Genomic DNA, 21,619 nt, shown 5'->3' with positions numbered 1-21,619 from the left:
ACCTTCAGGCAAAGACCATGGACATTTAGCTCTTGACCCCTATAAATCTAATACTCTCTTTCCCTCCTTAGAGGACTAGGCCCGATGATAAATAGGAAACTATTTAATTTTTAATTTAATTTTGAAACATTCTTATAGGCAAGACAGCTCAAACAGCATACACTTTGAGCTATCTTACCTATAAGCAGTTTAGCATATTGATGATTAATACAATGATGTATGTACCTTCTATGCGTTAAATTTGATATTACAGTTAAAAAAATGCATTTTGATGTGCAGTTTGGTCAAAATCAAACTAAAAAGCACAGGAAAACCTGCAATTTGATCAAACTGGAGTCCTGTAGATCTTCCCCTTAGAATTTTAGTTCTCATTAAGTATCAGTTTATTTTCAAAAACAGTTGTTGGGCAAGGTGTTTTTGAGACCCCTGTTATCAGTATTACTAAATTTCATTTTTGGGAATTTGAGACTTCCAGATTTATAAATAAATCAGATATTGTGCTAGACACATTTTAAATATTGTTCTCTAAGAAAACTTTTAGTGGTTTTAGTGATTATCCTAAATTCAAGTGCAGAAGCAATACAAAGATGTGTTCTGGAATTAAAATATCATGACACTAGATACAGTGCAGTATGCTATTGGCATGTGTCATTTAAAACATGATCTAAATTGCCTACAAACTTTCCACAAGGTTACCACGGGCATTTGTTTCTACTTGTAAATTACAATCAGTAAATATCAAGTAATTAAAGCCGAGCAACATTATACTGTAGCAATGTATTGCCAATGGAGTGTGTGTGTGTATATATATATATATATATATATATATATATATAGTGGCATGATCAGGGTAAGGGTGCTGTCTTCTGGAGAACACGGTTACACTTGTCATGCAGCAGCTAGGTAGTAGTAAACCAGTCTAGGGCCTCGGTGCAAGTATCTGCAGCTACTTTTCTTAGCATTATAAAATAAACAAAACATAAAAGTAAATCCTGGCCTGTTTGGCTCTAACTGAACAAAATGATTCCCTCTCTTAAAGTGGAGAGACTTAACTTTCCTCTCACAAAATAGAAGTCTTAAGCATAGAACTTACATTCAGTAATCACAGTATCTCTCAACAGGCCTCTGACCTGTTCCCTAGGCAGTGAGAGGCTGATTACAGTGACTGAAACACATTTATCAGCCTCTAACACAGGGTTTCCCAACCTCGGTCCTCAAGGCACACTAACAGTCCAGGTTTTAGTGATATCCATGCTTAAGCACAGATGGTTGAATCAAAAGAACTGAGGTACTAATTAAGACACGTGCTCAATTATGGCTATCCTTAAAACCTGGACCGTTAGTGTGCCTTGAGGACTGTGGTTGGGAACCCCTGCTCTAACAGGTGGTGTGGCAATCAAGGCTGCTAATCATTTTTATTCTGCAGATACCTTTTTTGGTCTAATATATATTGTTGATTTTATATACTACACTGTGTTCTGAGCAATGACCCTGGCTGGGAGGATTTACTGAAATATACAGTACTGTGCAAAAGGTTTAGACAAGTGTGGAAGAAATGCTGCAAAGTAAGAATGCTTTCAAACATAGAAGTGTTAATAGTTTATTTTTATCAAATAACAAAATGCAAAGTGAATGAACAGGAGAGAAAACAAAATCAAATCAATATTTGGTGTGACTACCCTTTGCCTTCAAAACAGCATCAATTCTTCTAGGTACACTTGCACACAGTTTTTAAAGGAACTCAGCAGGAAGGTTGTTCCAAACATCTTGGAGAACTAACCACAGATCTGTGGATTTAGGCTTGCTCAAATCCTTCTGTCTCTTTATGTAATCCCAGACAGACTCAATGATGATGAGATCAGGGCTCTGTGGGGGCCATATCATCACTTCCAGGACTCCTTGTTCTTCATTACGCTGAAGATAGTTTTCCACACCTGCCTAAAACTTTTGCACAGTACAATATGGGCCTGATTCAGAGCCACTCGTAAGCGGCAGCTCGTTCGCTCCGAGCGATTTTTGCCCAACTGCGCATGCGTACGGATCGTTATATGCATGCGCGAACCAGTCAGTGCGGACGAAATTCATGTGCTCGCAAAATAGCGAATGCCTGATAAATTGAGTGACAGGATGAGGCGTATGTGGGTGGTAACAGGGGAAGGTGCTTGAAAACAGGGAGTGGAGATCCGATCGCAGGCGTGCTTAAAGGTCAAAACGGGCGTTTTATGGGTGTGCATAATTAAAACAGCAGCGTCATTGACCACGTCACTGGGTTTTTTTTAAGCCAGAACTGCTCGCAAAATTGTGGTAGCAAAAACCAACCACAAGAATAGCGAGCAGCTCATACCCTGTTCGATGTACTCGATTAATCTAATAAATAGCGGACATGACGTAGGATGCGAGCGGCCAGGGGGCGTAGTTTCCCAAAAAACGACCGCAAGTTTTGTTCGCTCGTTCAGACCTAGAGGCGTGAACAGACCGCAAACAGCGAACAGTTAATTTGAATAGCCACCCCTATTTTCTGGACGAGCGAGCGCAAATAGCGACCGGCTCTGAATCAGGCCCTATATTCAGAGCCAAATAAACCTTTAAGTGCAACATTTCAATTGGAATTTATGTACACTTAATCACAAAGAGGTATTGTCCCCAATCTTCTATTTATTCCAATATCTGCATCCATCCTGATTGGGTTCTATATTGAAAGCATTTAATTTTTCGTATGCCGGGACGGTATTTCCTCTATTAGACTGTGTGTGTTTTTCAGTTTTTATTGGCATGGTGAGAACTTCTAGCAACTACAGGAGGAATAAATAGGAACCTCTTGTGAGATTATAAAGTTATGCCAACTTTGCAGGACACTATTCAACCATCTATTTGCACATTATTGTTGCATTTTTTGTGTCTTTCATAATGCTGTACAGTGCCCCTTTGTCTATGTATAAGTGGCAGCCAGATAAATAGCAGTGAGGAGCATTTCCAACTTTTTGTTTTATAAATTACAAAACAAGTTATGGAATATGTGAAGCCAGTCTTCTCAGATTAGAATGTGAACATGTAATAGAGGAAATGACAGTACTGTACATGACGTATACGTATGAACATCGATACCTGCCAGATGGCTTTGTCATCAATGGTTTCTAAATATTGTCATGAAATAATCAGTGGTTTAGCTTGAGCGCAGTCGCATATGAACAAAGCACAGCCACCCCCAACGATGCACACCATAGGTGGTCCTCCAAACCTACCTGTCAGTGCAGACAGAAAGGTCTATCACGTGTTGATCCCAGTATGAATGCAGATTTGTTTACAGCTGGCACACAGGACAATATAACTATACAGGTCTCAGGTGCATTAGTTAATATAGTGAAATGCTACCTAAGTAAAAAATCCTGTGTTTTCATAGCAGTTATGGTGGGTATACACTTTGGTGACGGATCGGTTAGAAGACCGATCCGCCATCAGAACGGCCGATTGGTAAATTAAACATAATGGCAAATCGGCCGCTCGATGTGTCTGGCCTGACATCACAACAGGGCAGGCAATTTGCCTGCCCAGGTGAGATGTCAGTGTCGGCACTCCCTGCAGCATGTGTATGGGTGGTCGGCGGGTCGCACATACACACAGCCAGATTTACTATTTACTGTGCTACATGGCCAACCTGATATGTGTGTAAATTACATTGTTCACAGACATACCCGCGCAAGGCCGTTAAGAGCTGGCCCAGGCCCCTTTACTGATGGAGGGCGTGGCCTAATCATAGCAGACATGGCCATGTCCCCGTAGAAAAAAATAAAAAAAATGATTTGCAGCGCCAAGAAGCGGCGCAGTGTGCTGGGTAGTGGGAGTGCTGTGAGCCCCTCAGCCCGGCGCAAATCCAGAGGGGTTGCGATCAGTGTGCTTGGTTCCCGCACAGACAGAGGAGAAGTGAGCAGTCTCCCACCGCAGCCCAGCATACACTGCTGACAGGTACGAGGGAGGTGAGGCGGCATCGGACTCGGACCCTCGCTGGGCCCTTCTATCAAGCCCGGGTAATTAGTACCCGCCCTCCCCCCTCGGTGCCCCAGCACCCACGATGCACTCGTGATATATCGTACAACGATAGAACAAGCGTTATATTGCCAAGTATGTTCCCAGCATAAGACATAGGACCTCATTCAGACCCGCTTGCAAGCTCCAGGGCTCGCTACAAACGGGGCGGCTGTCGACGTTGACTGGTGATGTCAGTAGGGCCGCCCCCAATGGCAGGCGTTCCTTTGGGTACGCCTCCGTTTGAACAGCCACCCCCCCTCCCCGCCTACAAAACGGGGCGAGCTGTCAATCAATATCGACAGCCCGTCTTGTAGTGAGCCCAGGAGCGACAGAGCTGCCGTGCGCAGGCTCTCTGGCATGCGCAGTGGGGGACCATCGACTCGCTTGCGAGCAATGTGCGCTCGCAAGCGGGTCTGAATCAGGCCCACTGTGCACATACTTGATGATATTCATCTCTAAACAGTCAATATTGTATCAGCATATAAATGCATAAAAACATGGAGTCACCTTCAAGAGGTTCAGGTGTTGTTCATACCAAACACCAGAATGGGGAAGAAATATAATAATGACTTTGACCAGGGAATGCTTATTGTACTGGAATGGTTTCTCAGAAACTGCTCATCTCCTGGGATTATCATGCACAATAGTCACTAGAACTTACAGAGTACGCTGCACAAATCAAAATACATCCAGTGAGCTGCAGTTCTGTGAGTGAAATGTTTTGTTAATGAGAGAGGTGAATGGGCAGACTGGTTCAAGCTGACAGGATGGCAACAGTAGCTAAAATAACCATGTGTTACAAGAGTGGTATGCAGAAGAGCATCTCCGAATGCACAGCATGTCAAATATTTAAACGGAAGGGCTAAAACAGCAGGAGACCACTCCGGGTTCCACTCCTGTCAGCTGAAAACAAGAATCTGAGGCTACAGTGGGCACAGCGCCACCAAAACTGGAGAGTTGAAGGTTGGAAAAATGTTGCCTAGTCTGATGAATCTCGATTTCTTCTGTGATATGCAGAACTGGTCAGAATTAGACATTAACAATATGAATCCATGGATCCATCCTGCCTTGTGTCAAGAATTCAGGCTGGTGGTGGTGATAGCAATATTTTTGTTTTAAATGCCACAGCCTGAGTATTGTCGCTAAACATTGGACCTGATTCGCATCTTCCCAATTATCGGGAATCTCCGTGTGCGCAGGACCCATTCTTTACATGTATGCATAATCGGTTTTGCATAGTCGCACGCAGCCCCTTTGATGCCTCTTCCTGATTGACAGGCAGAGGCAGTTAAGGGGCAGTATGGGGGCGGGGCGGCCAGCATTCACGGAAACGGGGGCGTGTCATACACCCTATGATGCATTTGCATAATAGCAAGGACGTTCCTTGCTGAATTACCCCCATTGTCCTTATTCTGAGTTGGATGCAAATTGAAGTGCGGATGGATCTTTGGATTTCAGCATACTGTGCATGTGCCAAAGAAGGAGTTTGACGCCTACGCATGTGTTGGGTCAGGCATACGCATACGGAAGGAGATTACTATGGAGTACAGATTTATCCGTCCAATGATGGTGCAAGCTTTCAGTGTAGTGGGCATTTCTGGTTGGTAACTGGGTGATTACCATGCAGAAGCACGGATGCACTTTCTCATGGGAATGTCATAGGAGTGTAAGTCGTGCGTAAGGTGACTTTCGTGTTCATTTGGAGCTTGCAGATGGAGATAGGACCCCTGTTTCAGATGGCTCTTTGGCAAGTGCAGACACTAATGATAATGGCTGCAGATGTAAAAATCGTGGGCGGGCTAGGCCTCCAAATGCAGGCACGGGTGGGTTCTTTCATTAGAATAAGGAAGTAATTAGGCTGCCGCAGCCGAACGGGAAGGCGGACTCTATATCAGGCCCCATGTGCCTCCCTTTATAGGCAGTCTACTCATCGTCTAATGGTTATTGTAGCCATGTCACAAAGCACATGTCATCTCAACCTGGTTCCATGGACATGACAATGAGTTCATTGTTCTCCAATGGCCTCCACATTCACCAAATCCCAATCCAATACAGCACCTTTGGGAAATGGGGGATTCTTAGCATGAACATGCAGCCAAGAAATCTGCAACAACTGCATGACGCTATTATGTCACCATGGACCAGAATCTCTAAAGAATGTTTCCAGTAACATGTTGAATCCATGCCAATTCACATTCTTCTGGGGGCAAAGAGGGTGTCTGACCAGGTACTAGATAGGTATGCCTAATAAACAGTGGTGTAACTAGGGTATTTGGAGCCCTGAGCAAATTGAAAAATGGAGCCCCCCCCCTCTATGTGCACGCACTGTAAAATGGGCGTGGTCACAAGGGTGTGGCCACTGAAAACATGACACACCTCCCTTTCTCATCACTCTGGGAATATTCCTTTCCATTCCATATGCACCTTAATGCAGTGCCCCCTATAGTGACCCCCCTATGCATTGCCCCTTATACAGTACCTATAGTGGTCCCCCCTAGCAGGCCCCCAGTAGTGCCTCTTATGCAGGCCTCGAGCAGTGATCCCCCTATGCAGTGCCCCTAGGAGTGGTCCCCCTTATGCAGGCCCCCAGTAGTTGTCCCCCATATGCAGGACCCCAGTAGTGATCGCCCCCAATGCAGTGCCCCTTATACAGTGCGCCTTGTAGTTGTCCTCCCTATTCAGTGCCCCATGGCTAAAAGTGGTCCCCCCCAGTAGTAAGCCCCTTATATAGTGCCCCCAGTAGTAGTCCCCCATATGCAGTGCCGTTTATATAATGCCCCCAGTAGTAGTCCCCCCTATTCAGTGCCCCCAGTAGTAGTCCCCCCCAATAGTAGTCCCCTCCAATGCAGTCCCCTCTGATGCAGTGCCCCCAGTAGTAAGTCCCCACTCAGTAGTGATCCCTTCTGATGCAGTGCCCCCGGTAGTAGTCCCCCCTGATGCAGTTCTCCAGTAGTAGTCACCACTAGTGGTCCCCCCGGTTGTAGTCCCCCCCAGTAGTAGTCTCCAGTAGTAGTCCACCCCTCCGATGCAGTGCCCTCAGTAGTTGTGTACCTCCCAGCAGTAGTCCCCAGTAGTGGTCTCCCCCAATGCAGTGCCCCCAGTAGCAATCCCCCCCAATAGACACACACGTAAAAAAAAAAAGCACTTGCCTGAATCCCGCTCCTGCTCCCGCCGCCACCATCTGCTCCTCTGTCCTCCAGGGCTGGCCCACTCTGCATTATGGGAGAGAAGTCATGATGTCTTTCCCATTACCCACTGCAGGAGCCGGAAGATGGAGCTCATGAGTGAGGTCCAGCCCGGCTCCGGCAGTTGTCGCAGCAGTCAATGAGAGTCTGTCTGACTCTCATTGACTGCTCAATAAAACAAACACACAGCCACCCCGCCACCAACGGTACCTCCTGTCAATCACTCTGCAATGGGTCTGCGTAGTCACTGCAATCGCAGTCCTGATTGCAGTGGAGTGTTCACGCACGAGCACTGCAATGCATACGCCGAACGCAACAATCAGCCATCTGCGTGCATAATCGCACTTGCAATCCTTGCTGAATCAGGACCCTGGTTACAAGTTTTACATGTTGCTTGCAGTTTAGGACTCAACCTCATTGATACAAAGGTGAGAATTTACGAAGCATCGGCTTCTGTAAGCCGCTGCTTCCGGGTGGGTTGCAAGTACTGTACGTATTTAAAATGGCACCCGGAGTCAGTGTAAAGCACACCAGGTTTTACACCGACTCCGGTTGCCTTTTTAAGAATATGTACCTGCAACTCGCCGGGAAGCAGCGGCTTACAGAAGCCACTGCTTCGTAAATTCTCCCCAATAGCTTTCTAACCCTCTATGCAGTCGGATCGAAGCCACTTTGATTGATTACTTGCAAACAGGCCCATGACCTGTTTAATTACTATTATTCATATACCCAACAGCAATAGAACATACTGGTACTTATATTACTGCAACTGGTATTAATGTACACCTTCCTCTGCATCGTGGATATGAGTCATATGAGTGATTTAATCAATGAAGTGACACCAGTTCACTTAACCCTAATCCCTTCACATCTGCATGGATCCCACCACTATATCCTTGGATTCGGCAATAAAAAATATCTAATTTTATCATGTGAATAAACTTTGATCTAATTTACAGCAAATATTTTGCATATAACCTACTGGCTGATTTGTTTCAGGACTGTTTTTCAATGACAAATGTATCATGGTATGGAGGAGCAAGCCTCAGTGCTCAGCACTGGCCCATGAACAATGTCAATGTGGCTCTGCAACCATTTGTCATCAGCAACTTGAAATCCAGCCCAGGTGCCTATGGATCTGTCTTAGAAAGATACTTTCTGGGATCAACAGGTAAGAAAGTCACAAGCAGTGTGTTCTATTACAGTGATCTATTTCAGTGTTATGTTAGTGCGGTGTTTGACCTTCCATGATGAGATGATGATGATGTGTAAATTAGTGATATGCTAATTTACACAATGAGAATGGCGATCTGCAGAATGGCAAAGCAAAAGCTGCGCGCAAACATTGTATTGCTGTATCCGCTGCAAAATTGCAGAAAAAAACCTTGATTAATAGCAAATTTCCTAATTTGTACATATGTATTGTATGAAGGATATCTATTGTAAAGGGGTATACAGAAATGTCCCTATCACTAGTTCTGAATGCAAACCTATTAATGACCATCAGCATACAATGCCATATCTGGTGGCCAGAATACAGTACAGTGCCTCACTCTTTGACGGGCAGCTGGAGAATAACATAGGCCCGATACATTGATGACTAGTCAGGACTAAACACAACTCATTCACTGGTTGTTAATCTGGTCTCATGTGTGGTAACTAGTGTACAGAGTGGTTACTGTAATAGAAAACAAACCAATTTCTCTCAGTTAGTGAACAATACCAACCCCATTAATTGGTGACTAGTAAACAATACAGAACCCATTCAGTAGTGGAAAATAGACAATGCAGATCTCATGCAATGTTAGTTAGTTGACAACTTCAATCCTCAATCACTGGTGATTTTGTTCCCTATGTAAAGTTGGTACCACAACTGTTTTCCGATAATATTTTGGCTGACCCAGTTATAAAGCAGTCCTTAAGCATAAGAACAGTGGTCTATCAATTACTATACTTAATTCCTTTAGCACATGTGGGTGGATTCCATTTGATTCAGGTGTATTATCTGTCCTAATGTGTTTTTTTAAGTGTACCTGCACTTTAGTGATAGATTAAGAGGATCTGGGGCTGTTGACTATATGTACATAATGGTCCTTAGCACACATGGAAATTTCAGCTACATGTTCAATATACAGTATGCAAAATGTAATGCCCCTGCCACATAGATAGATGAGACTTGTATACTTCTCTGATATACCTCTCTCATGGTCTTGGGTCACCTTATATCCACTCTTTCCCTTGTTACACATAATTATCATACCTCCTCCCCCTACCTCATATCATATGTGACAGTGGGATTGAGGTCTTGTGTTGCAAGGAAAGAATTGTGGGGGAGCATATTTTACAAGCTTTTGTACCACTCTCCCCACCATTCTCATATTTGTCCTACTATCCCCGCCACACCATTTCCTACCTACTGCAGGGTTCAGCTGATGAGGCCTCTAAAGAGAAGCTCTGTGCAGAGGACAGGTAACTCACCAGCATGAGCACCACTGATGGATGCCCATGGCTCCTCTTCATGAGCACAGCACCACCATTAAATAAAAGGCATTTATATTTAATAGGCAGGATTATATCCCCTGACTAGCCTCATTATTTTAATACAGAGAATATACATTGCATTATTAGCCCCTACATTTTACATAGAAATTCCATTAACAACACATTACAATACTAGTTGCCCATTGAGGAAATAGAGTCTCTGTATTAAACGGCCCCCACCAGCCACTACATTACATTAATAGCTCCCATACTACATTAGTATACACCACATTGCATTAATAACCTCATACTTTGTGGAGTCTGTACATGACAAACATGTTCTGAAGGATGAGGGAATGGAAGGAATACATGTGGGAATTGCAGAAATGCAAAAGTAAGTTTAAGTGGGGGAGTGGGGGACCTGACTTTTGCACCACATTATGGGTCTGATTCTGAGTCACACAGCGAGTTTTTGCATACAGTGCAGTAGCGACTTTATGGATCTTTGCATATACCCGCCCTAGTCGGATGCAACTTGGCCAGACCTGTCTTCCCATGTCTTTCATGGCAGAAGGTGGCAAAAGCAATCTCATGGAACCACCCTGACTTGTTAGAGTGTCGTGGGCGTGACTCGAGAGCTCCATGTGAGTCATGTGTATGGGGAAGGGAAGCCTGTTTTTGACAGATCACTTGCACCTATCATGGAGCTGGTGCAATTACAGATATTAATGATGATGGTTGCAGCTCCCAGCGTAAAATGAATGTGTGGCACGCACACAAACCCCAGCATTGGTTGAACAAATACTCACATTAGCATAAAGTAATAAAACAGGCTTCTGCGGCAGCCACTTTGCTTGTGACTCAGAATCACCCATGTGTCTCAATGATGTAGCTGATTCCTGACAAGCTAGTAGGATGTGCTCTCAGAAATACTACTTCCCCTAACAGAAAGCCTGCTTTGAATGTATGGTGGTGGTAATTCATATTGTACACTAAACAATTATAGCAAAAAAAAAATCTGAGATTGTGCTGCGTCAGTATCAGATTTTACAGAAAAAAACATTAACAGTAAAAATTTGGTTTTCTGGCTTCACCCTAAATATAATTTCTGTATTTATTAATATAACATGTATATCCACAAGCCAGGATCTGACATAAGGTGACTGGTGTCTTTATTTCTTCCGGATGCTTAAATTCAAGGCTATTTTTTAGTACCCTTCAATGTTGTTCTGAGATCTCGCTCAACATGTGAAAAACGAATCTCCTTTGAGTTGTGGATGTGTATATGCTACAAAAAGTGATACTAAATAAATTACCAAAAAAAATCTACTTGTTTTGAATTTACCAGTAATGTGCAAATTCTAGCAAATACTGTCCTCCCAATATAATCCCGTGTTTTTTATTAGTCATATTTGTTTTTCTTTAATTAAATCAATGCACAGATTCACCAAATCAGATGGAATTTCAGGGTCCAGCCATTAGCTCTCTGCAGAAATTACAACGACCCAATCATGTAAAGTGATCTAGCAAATGAAAAACATTTGTGTTCCTTACAGATCAATGGTTGGAACACAAACAGAGCATTAGGAGAGGTTTCTTTCTAGGAATTTGGAAAATCTAAGGATGGGGCTCAAATCTTTCTCCTAGACTGTAAGAGAGAAATCAAATATTAAATAATTTTAAAAATATGATTGTTTCCTGTGTGCCCAAAAATCAAGAATGACACATCTTGAAAAGTTTTGTTCTCAGAAATGTTCAGCAATTAATTTAAAGCCCAGGAATTTATACTTACGTTAAATCCTTTTTTTTTAAATCCTTTAGGGACCATGGAATATATTGATTCATCCAGGCACTATAAAAAATATTTGCTCCTTCATTGACTATTCCTATTCCAATACTTTATCGAACTCAGTTATTTTCTAACCAATTCCCTATGATGACTGCACTGAGTATTTGTGCAAATCTATAGCTCGGGCCTCCAGTGTTCAATTATAGCAACCCCTTTTAACATAAAGCATGATTTGCTAACCGGTTGCCCCAAGGACTTATTTTGGCTAGTACAAATTTACAACATGCAGCTGTAGTCAACAAAGATATATATGAAAACACCAGTGTGATAAGTAAGAATTAAAAATATATTGTAAATTGTTATCCTGAAGACTGGAGGCTGGAAACTAGTACAGCACCTGAAAACCAACATACAAAGCAGTCCCTGGCACCACTCAGCTAATCACAGATAAGAGACTGCTCCTGATTGGCTACCCTATTTTAATACTATGGAAGCAAAATGATTAACTTGTTCATCTACTGGCGGCACAGCCATTATACATTTGTACTGGTATTATGCCCTAGTGCACATATGCATGTTGGAACCGGTAGTGCCCAAGACTATATTTTCAGATTTTTAATCTGGTACCCATGGTGTATTCTTCTGTTACTCTTCTGGTACTCTTAAATATAATTTTAGTAGTAACAGAAAATAAACTATCATTAATCAGGCATAATGTACATGCACAAAAAGTTGGGTTATCTGACACTCAATAGTGATATAAAACACACAAGAAATAGTTTTTCGCTGCATTGGTGTAAGAGTGAGTATATTAAAGTCTGCTTTTTGTCATATGAGGCTTTTTGTTTTAAAATTAACAGAATTTAATAAGAAAAGATAAGCATATAAATAATAATAATCATTAAATGAATCAAAACATCAGAATATAATTCAAGTAAAATTATATTAGCACCTGCTATTGTATTATTTCTTGATTGAGCTCTTATGCAATATGCACCAATAATACAATTAATGATTATATTTGTATTATAAATATGAGATATGCACCAACAAAGGTCAATATTGCTTAGAAGGTAATTAATGTTTAAAAGTTTCAATACTCAAAAAAATGCATGCTACAATAATAAGCAAGAGCTGATCAGGAAACTGAATCACATTGCTGCAAAAAATGTATTCATACAATATTAAGGAACTTGGAACATGTGGGAGGGGGGGGGGGCATTCAATGGTTTGTAATAAAACAAATAGGACATTAATTTTTCTTCCCTTAGAACTGAGGGAAGGATAGATGAATAAATTATTTATAACAAATATATAAGGAATTTATGTAGAAAGCGATATTTGGCTTCCAAAGCATTAAAAGGAAGTACTGAAGAAATGTTCCGTTATATTATATAATTAAGCCTAGGAGGGAGTGAAAACTTGGATAGTCTCCTAGAGGAATGAACATTTTGTGGGTAGGAGCTACATTATATAAATAATGTTGCTAATGTATTTATCCCAGTCTAAATAGAACCCTGTCATTCAATGTTCAGGAAGAGGAAATCCAAGTCTTTTCCTCTTGAACATTAGAGTGCAGTGATTATATTTTTTTTTACAGCAAATCTTTAGAGGACTTTAAAAAGTATGGAAACTTCTAAACAATTAAATTACTGTCTAAGCAATATTGCACTTTGCTGGTACATCTCTCATATTTATATTTATTTATGTGAATACAAAGATAATTGTTAAGACTATCGTTGGTGCATATTACACAAGTGTTTAATCAATCAAAACATAATACAATGGCAGGTGTTTGTATAACTGCATTTGTTTTTGCATGTGACATAAATTCTGATGTTTTAGTATATACATTTTTGTGATTATTATTATAATCTTAATAGTAGTAATTTAATTTTAATTTGTATGCTAATTTTTTTATATATTATATATGAAAACAAGAAGCATCCTTGCTCTTATGACAAAAGTCAGACACTAATACACTTATACTTATACCAACGCAGTGAAAAAACAATTTGTCATAGGTTAGATATACTCCCACAGTTGCCATCTTGTATTTATATCAGTAATATAGTATCACAGACGGTGTAACGGTTAGCGTTATTGCCTCACAGCAATGAGGTCATGGGTTTGATTCCCACCATAGCCCTACCTGTGTGGAGTTTGTATATTCTCCCTGTGCTTGCGAGGGTTTACTCTGGGTACTCCGGTTTCCTCCCACACTCCAAAAAATATACTGGTAGGTTAAGTGGCTCCCCACAAAAAATTGACCATTATGTGTGTGTGTGTGCATATCATAGGGAATATAGGCCCTGATTCAGAGCCGGACACTCTGACCAGAGCGCTCGCTCTGAATCAGGGCCCTCCTCCATTAATATGGAGCATCCTCCTGGACGCTCGTATAGCTGTGGGTCACTACCCACAGCATATACGAGCATGCAACAAGATGGTCGCGATGGTCTTGACCATTGCGACCATCGGACTTGCGAGTGAAACCCTGTGGTCGGGTTTCTCAACCACAAGCCCTGGAGTGATTTTGGCTCCGTCTGGCAGGCACGCCCCCGGCACACCCACCAAAGGGGGTGTCAATCAACATCGACAGCACGCCCCCTTTGGTGCGAGACCCGGAGCGATGGAAAGTCCTTCGCTCGCTGGGTCTCGCGCATGCGCACGACGGAGCTCCTTCCATCGTGCGCATGCGCAGTGGAGACCATCGACCCATTTGCGAGTGTACTGCCGCTCGCGAGTGGGTCTGAATGACCCCCATAGATTGTAAGCTCCACTGGGGCAGGGAAAGATGTGAATGGTAAGATATTCTTTGTAAAAGCGCTGCGGAATATGTATGTGCTATATAAATAACTGGTATAAATAATATCAATATAGTTAAGCAAGGCCAGAGATTTTTAACAAATGGTCTGTTGCAAAACTTGAGGTGATGACAGAGTATATATAGAAGATAATTATTTCTTATTTGGTTATTTATAATTTTCTTATATAATTATTTTGTATTTTTTTTATTTGTTTGCCTTTACCAGGTGTTTCAGTGCTGATCAATCCCAATATTCAAATTTCCATGTCAATTGAAAAGAATAAGTCATTTTGTGTGGAAACACCAGCAAGTACAGAGAGGTTCCCACTGCAATATACCATTTGCATTGGTCAGACCATCCAGTCTGTTCACCAAGAGATAGAAAGCCAGCTTTATGAGAATCAGAGAATGCTTCCGGATATCACTATTGTTAGGTAATTCTAACAGTAAATAAATAAAAACTAAATATGTTGAGTTAAAATGATGTAGAATGTATGGTTTTTATTTGCGTATTTCTCATTTTCTTACAATTGTTATTAATGAATTATGGACCCGATTCAGACCCGGTCACTAAGTTTCGCTCGCTCGCTATAAGCGATTTTCGCCCGTCTGCGCATGCGTATAATTCGCAGTGCGCAAGCCAGACTTTGCAATCTGATTTTGGTTGCTCATAAGCCACTATCATGTCGCTGCTTTGAGTGACAGATAGCGCCGTTTGTGGGTGGTAACAGGGGAAGGTGCTTGTAAACGGGGGAGTGGTGTTGCGGACGCTGGCGTGTCAGACCGCCAAAACGCCGTTTAAAGGGCATGCATAATTAGCAAAATAGCTTCATTGTACTTCACCTGCGTGTTTTTCAGGCCGCACTGATCGCAGTGCTTGCGGTGGGGAAAGGTAATCTAAAGGGCTGCAAGCAGCTCCGATGGCTCTCGATGTTAACAATTAATCCTACAATTCCCGGAGATGACGTGTGTTGCGAGTGGCAAGGGGGCGTCTTTATACATTTGCGAGCGCTCTTTGACATAGCTCGCTAAGACATAGAGGACGTCCTTACACAACGCAGTGCAAGCGCTTCATTTAAATGGTCGGCCCCTTTTTGCTAGCGAGCGGCCGCATCTTGCGGTCAGGTCTGAATGAGCTCCAATATCTTGATTATTCTTTCCAAAAATGTTAATGGTGCAATAATGGTGCAATAACCTCAAACCTTTTCTGTGGTCAGTAGTATCTAGCACACGGCAAGGCATGTACAGTATATACTATCTCTCTGTGCAGTTTAAGGAGTAGTGTTTGCCGCTTTTTTGCCCTGTTTCCTGTGGAGTTTGTACTGTGTTTATCCTAATCAGAGAAATGGTCACTTGATAAACATACAAAAAATGTATATGGAAATAACAGTGTAGAAAGGTAATAATATGGAAACCCCACAGTGTCCAGATACAGTAGGAAGAAGTGGGGTTCTCCTTCCACCAAAGATTTTCACTCCTCCATATATAGTGAAGGAGGAGATTCCTTTAGGCAGAGATAGTGCTCTTATTAGATCCCTCTCTTAGGGTTCAACATATCATAAAGTAGGTAAATTCTCTTTTCTCTCCTCAAGGATATGATACTTAAAAACAATGATACACTAAAAGTTGTCTTTTCCTTTTTTGTATAGTATAATACAGGGATGGGGAACGTCAGGCCTGGGGGCCGTATCAGGCCCCTGGAATCATTTGGTATGGCCCTCTGCTTTTTTCTGCTAGCCTCACTTGGCTAGCAGGCTGCCAAGAATGGCATCCTGCAGCCAGAATCTATGCAGCAGTGCCGTTTGGAGCGTCCTTAGGACGCTTCAGATGGTCACACCGCTGCCCTTACGGCTGCCCAGAGCATCCTCAGGATGCTCCAGGGATTGCTGTAATCACCAGTGATTGTGGCCACCTCCCGTGTGATGTCACACGGAGGGTTGTGGCCTGCACCGGCCCGGGTAAATAATGTTATATATATCAAAATGGCCCTCGTCAGAAAAAAGGTTCCCCACCCCTGGTGTAATACATATAAACCTTTTAAAAAAAATTACTAGAAAAAAACATTACTGTGGCCCCTTTAATCTAATAATATTAATCAGTGGCAGCATGAGTATAATAATAATAATAATAATAATAATAATAATAATGTGTCACCTTTAGTTTAATAAATACAATCAGTGCTCCTTTAGTCTAATAATCTGTGCCCCATTCAGCCTAATAATAATTACCTGTGCCCACTTTACAAAAAAGGAAAAGACAACTTTTAGTGTAATACGTATAAATCTTTTTAAAAATGTTTAATAGGAAAAAACATTCCACTCGCATTTTGCATAGAATATAACAGCATATCACAAGAATAATACCACAATCTCCAGATATATATTACAGATAAATATGTCACAGAATAAAGCCAATATAGGCTTATCAAATTCTTTTGGAATCCTGGGTATTTCCTTAGAGCCATTGAATTAGCCGGACAGATGGTATGGTAGTAAGTCCTCGGTCATTTTCGAAACATAACGCGTTTCAATACTGTCCAGCAGAAATGATGAAGGCAAATAGAACTTTTTTGCATTAATGTTAGGCTGTCCATTACATTAAATATTATTTTCATCTTTGGTATATTATTTTTAAGAATAGTCCACCTAGTGTATAGTCTACAGTAGCAGCTCCTATGATCTTTGTCCCATTGCAGAATAATCAGGCCATTGAAATGGATATCTCAGGAGCCCATATTATATTTATATAATCTTCAGTATCGGACTGGGGCATTAAGGGACCAACAGGGAAATGCAGTGGCATGGGCCAGCTGAAGGGGCAAGGACCAACTGTTGGGTAGGTGTGGTCATCAACAGGAGGACAGTGACCATCCCACAAAGGACATGGCATATTTTGCATTATCTGATTCCCAGACACAGAATTGTGCCCAATTTAGTCTAATACTTTTTATCTGTGGCCCCTATAATCTAATAATAATAATCAGTGGCAGCATGAGTATAATAAAGTGTCACCTTTAGTTTAATATAATTGGTGTCCCATTTATAATAATAACCTGTGCCCACTTTCATCTAATAATAATAATAATAATAATATGTACATCTTTGCATCTCACAGTCACTGGCATACACTCTGTGCCACTCACACACATTGTGCCTCTCACATACACTGACGCACACTCTGTGCCTTTCACACACATGGATACACATTGTGCCGTCTCTCGCACACACTGACACATACTCTGTGGCCCTCACTCACTGACAGACATGTCTCTCTCACATACTGACACACACTCTGTGCAGGATGTAGTCGGTATCCCGGCGTGCAGGATGCAGACAATTTGAATACTGGCAACGAAATCCCAAAAGGTCGGGATCCCGGTATTGGCATCCTGAAGGTAAGTATCAGGTTGTTAGGGGGAGGTTAGGGTTGGGCACTAGGGGGAGGGTTAGTGTTAGACACCAGGGATGGAGGGTTAGTATTAGGGTGCGGGGAGGGGAGGGAGAGGTTAGGTTTAGGCATTAGGGGGGGTTAGGGTTAGACACCGGGGATGGAGGGTTAGTATTAAGGTGCGGGGAGGGGAGGGAGAGGTTAGGTTTAGGCATTAGGGGGGGGGTTAGGGTTAGGCATCGGGGAGAGAGCTTTACGGTTCGAGTAGGGGTTAGGAAAACACTTACCTGTCTTACCTATAGGTGTCGGGATGCCACTGTTGGTATTCATATCCAACCCCTCTTTGCATCTCACACACACTGTGCCTCTCTGTCACACACTGTGCCTCTCTCTCACACACTGTGGGGGGAGATGTTTTAAATCTTTGAGGGAGGTAAAGTGGGGAAGTTGAACATAGCAGCCAATCAGCTTCTGTCATTTCCTAGACTGTGCTAGATTATTATTTATCTTGCACAGTATGGGAAATGGCAATTAGAAGCTTATTCTAAGCTATGTTCAACTTCTTCACTTTCTCTCTCTAAGGCCTGATACATCTCCCCATGTCTCTCTCACACAGGTACACACTGTGGACCTTATTCAGAGTCGGTCGCAAGCACTGATGCGTTCATAAACGACTCGATGGTTAGTACTGCGCACGTGCAGCGGCCGCACTACGCGTGTGCAAGCCCCGGAGCGACAGTGAAACTCTGTCGCTCCGGAGCTCGTTACCAAAGGGGCGGCTGTCGATGTTGATCGACAGCTCGCCCCGTTTGGTAGGCGGGCCGGGGGGGTGATTTCCAAAACGGAGGCATTCCTTTACGAACACCTACCGTTTTGTGGGCGGCCGCACTGACATCATCAGTAATAGTGTCATGTCAGTGGGGAGCTTCCTGCTCCATCAGAGCAGAAAGCTACCTGGGGCTTATGAGTGCCCAGACCCAACCTTAGGGTCTGGTCGTAAGCCCCGATGGTCGCGATGGTGATCACCATCAACCTGGTCGGTCATTAAGCTGTGGGCGGTAACCCACAGCTTAGCGATCGACAAGGAGGTAGTCATTGCAAGTGGCCGCCCTGATTCAGAGTGACCGCTTGCATCTAACGACCGCCTCTGAATGAGGTCCTGTATCTCTCTCATACTATGGGGCAGATTCAATTAGCCACGAAAAACCAAGTTTTGGTGAAAATCATTCGCAGGTGCGAACTTTTCGCACAAAAATGTGTATCATGTAATCCTATTGCCGAAGTTTTTGCATGTGTGAAAATTCCATAGACAAAAACGGGCAAATCTCAGAGCAGGTGAGAAAATGTGCAAAATCACTATTTTTGATTCAAAATGTGGAGACTTGGGGCCCGATTCAGCTTGGATCGCAGTTGCTCATACACACGCAATTGGCCGATTCTTGCATTCTGATCATGCATCACAGTGCACGTGCGCAAACTAGCTATTGCGATCAGGACTGCGATCTCAGAGGCTACGCAGACCCCTCGCAGAGTGATTGACAGGAAGCACCGTTTGTGAGAGGTGACGGAGGGGTTGTCGGAGAAACTTAGATGTGCCACTGCGTTTGTGCGGCGTTTCAGGGGCGTGCGTAAATTAGCCACTACGATGCCATACGCAGTGTGAGGCGTGCGTGGAAGTTAGCAGTTTATTAGTAAGGTATGGGCTTGTGCAAGTGTGCGTATGGGTTCTCAATGTTACAGATTATTTCGCTATGTTGCCAAAGTGTATGAATGTAAGTAAGGGGAAGTGGGCATGCTTATGTTAGGCTGCGATCGCAATGCGAATGCAAACATTTGCATATCACAGCTGATATTAGCAATTGCGAGTGTGCGCTATAGCAGAATCAGGGCTTGATTCAGCAGTGCATGTTGAACGCAGATTCCTGATTATGGCAGAGGCATTTAAGGGGTGGTGCGGGGGCGGGGGCAGCCGGCGTTCCCGGAAATGGGGTCGTATCTGCCCCGTATTCCTGCGTGAATGGACGCAGTCTTCTGGGCTCGCAAGCTGGCCAGCCTGAGTAAGCTCCATCACTCATCGCGATGGTGATCCCAGCCTGCAACCTCCGTCGCAGTGTTGGGATCGCAAATGCAGCAGAGGGTGTCATACACCTCCTGCTGCTTTTGCATTATTGCAAGGATTGCAATTGCACACCAGCCTGCGTGCAGCTCTGTGATTGCAATCCTTGCTGAATCAGGTCCTAAGGCCACCGGTTCAAATCCTGACAGTGGAAGGCCGACAGTAGGAGATCCTGACGCCCGGTGGTAAGTATCCTAACCCCCCTCTCCCCCCCTAACACTCCCTTTGGGGTACCTAACCCTAACCTCCTCCCCTAGTGCCTAACCCTAACCTCCTCCCAGAGGTGCCTAAACCTAACCCCCCCTCCCCGCACCCTAGACCTAAACCTCCTGGGGAGGTGTCTAACCCTAACGTCCCCCCGATGGTGCCTGACCCTAACCCCCCCTTCCCCTAGCCTAACCCTAAGTCCCCCCGGGGGTCCCTAAACCTAACCTCCTCATTCCCGGGCTAAGTGTTATGCTTACCCGGCACACAACAATCGGGATGGCGGGGGTCGGTCTTCCAACGTCGGGATTAAGATAGGCATCAGTATTTTGACTCCTATCTTAAAGGTAGTATTGGGATTTAGACCGGCGCCATTGCGTCTGCCGGTCTATTAACTACATTGTGATTTAAACATTGCAGGTGGCTGCAGTAGGTGTATTTTTTTTTTTTTTTTATAAGTGCACTTTTAGGACACAAAAATATACTAGCACACATTTTAATGTACCCCCAATTTAACTACAGCAATTATTTTCTCAAAAAAATATTGCTTTTTATAATTTTTCAACACTAATACAAATTTGCATATAACAACCATTTAACACAATTTAAGAACCACAAATACTTTTATTAGGGCCACTAATACACTTCTATATTGATTTCCTATGTCAGTTAGGCTTTTTATGGGGTACAGACTGATTTCCCCCAAATTTGCTGTCCTTTTTGCTGGTTTCACCATACACAGTTTTCGTATGAATGAGTTTTCACATCTTTTGTAATAGGATATTGTGCGAAAAACGGGAGCGTGCAGACAAAAGACGCGAAAATATCGCACCAAAACACGAGAATTGTGCAAAAAACTTCTCCAACGTTAAGTTTTTGTCTTTCTGCGGCTAATTAAATCTGCCCCTATGTCTCTCTCATGCACCCTGTGCCTTTCTCATTTTCACAATGTGCCTCTCACACACAATGTGCCCAGGGACGTATTAAGAGAGGAGGGGTCCGTGTTCACTCCCCATCCGCATTTACAGCCTCCCTAGATTATACTAGGGATGTGCGCCGGACCATTTTTGCCGGATTTGGATTTGGTTCTAATTCGTCGTCCGGCTTTGGATTTGGATTTGCCAAACTGCGGTGACTGGCTTTGGATTTGGATTTGGATTTGAATTTTTTTACAAAAATTGAGAAAAAAAGCTAAAATCACATAAAGTGGTCTTTTTTTTCTTCCTAGAGTATTATTAACCTCAATAACATTAATTTCCAGTCAATTTAGATCATATCACAGCTTATAATATTGTTTTCAACATTATTGGCCAAAGGATGCAGTGAGCTGACTGGTTACTAAGCGACAAAGCAGCGGCACAACGACACACACACCACAGTATAAAGCACATCTATGACACATTGCCACACAGCAGTGGCAGAAATGAAAAGTAGTGCACCCACCCAGTGGGGTACGGCCAGCAGAATCACAGTACTTGTTTACATAGTGGGCTACGGCCCTAGGAGTCACAGTGCACAATCTTATTCACATTACACCACACATAGTGCCCCTGATTCACATTACACCATAAAGTAGTGTCTCTTATTTATGTTACGACACACAGTACTGCCTCTTTTACACA

General features: G+C 43.0%; 1 protein-coding gene across 1 annotated transcript in view; it reads left to right on the top strand.

Moving 5' to 3' along the window:
* LOC148525786 (SITS-binding protein-like) overlaps positions 1 to 21,619 on the top strand; it is a 116,362-nt gene that overhangs the window by 54,813 nt on the left and 39,930 nt on the right. The window contains exons 2-3 of the mRNA XM_088470453.1: positions 8,211 to 8,382; positions 14,517 to 14,724. Coding sequence (XP_088326579.1) covers positions 8,211 to 8,382; positions 14,517 to 14,724 — 380 coding nt within the window. The remainder of the gene's footprint in view (positions 1 to 8,210; positions 8,383 to 14,516; positions 14,725 to 21,619) is intronic.

Source organism: Taudactylus pleione, unplaced genomic scaffold, assembly GCF_031769625.1.
Source record: "Taudactylus pleione unplaced genomic scaffold, aTauple2 ptg000100l, whole genome shotgun sequence".
Taxonomy (NCBI): Eukaryota; Metazoa; Chordata; class Amphibia; order Anura; family Myobatrachidae; genus Taudactylus; species Taudactylus pleione.
This window is presented reverse-complemented; position numbering and strand designations above follow the sequence as displayed.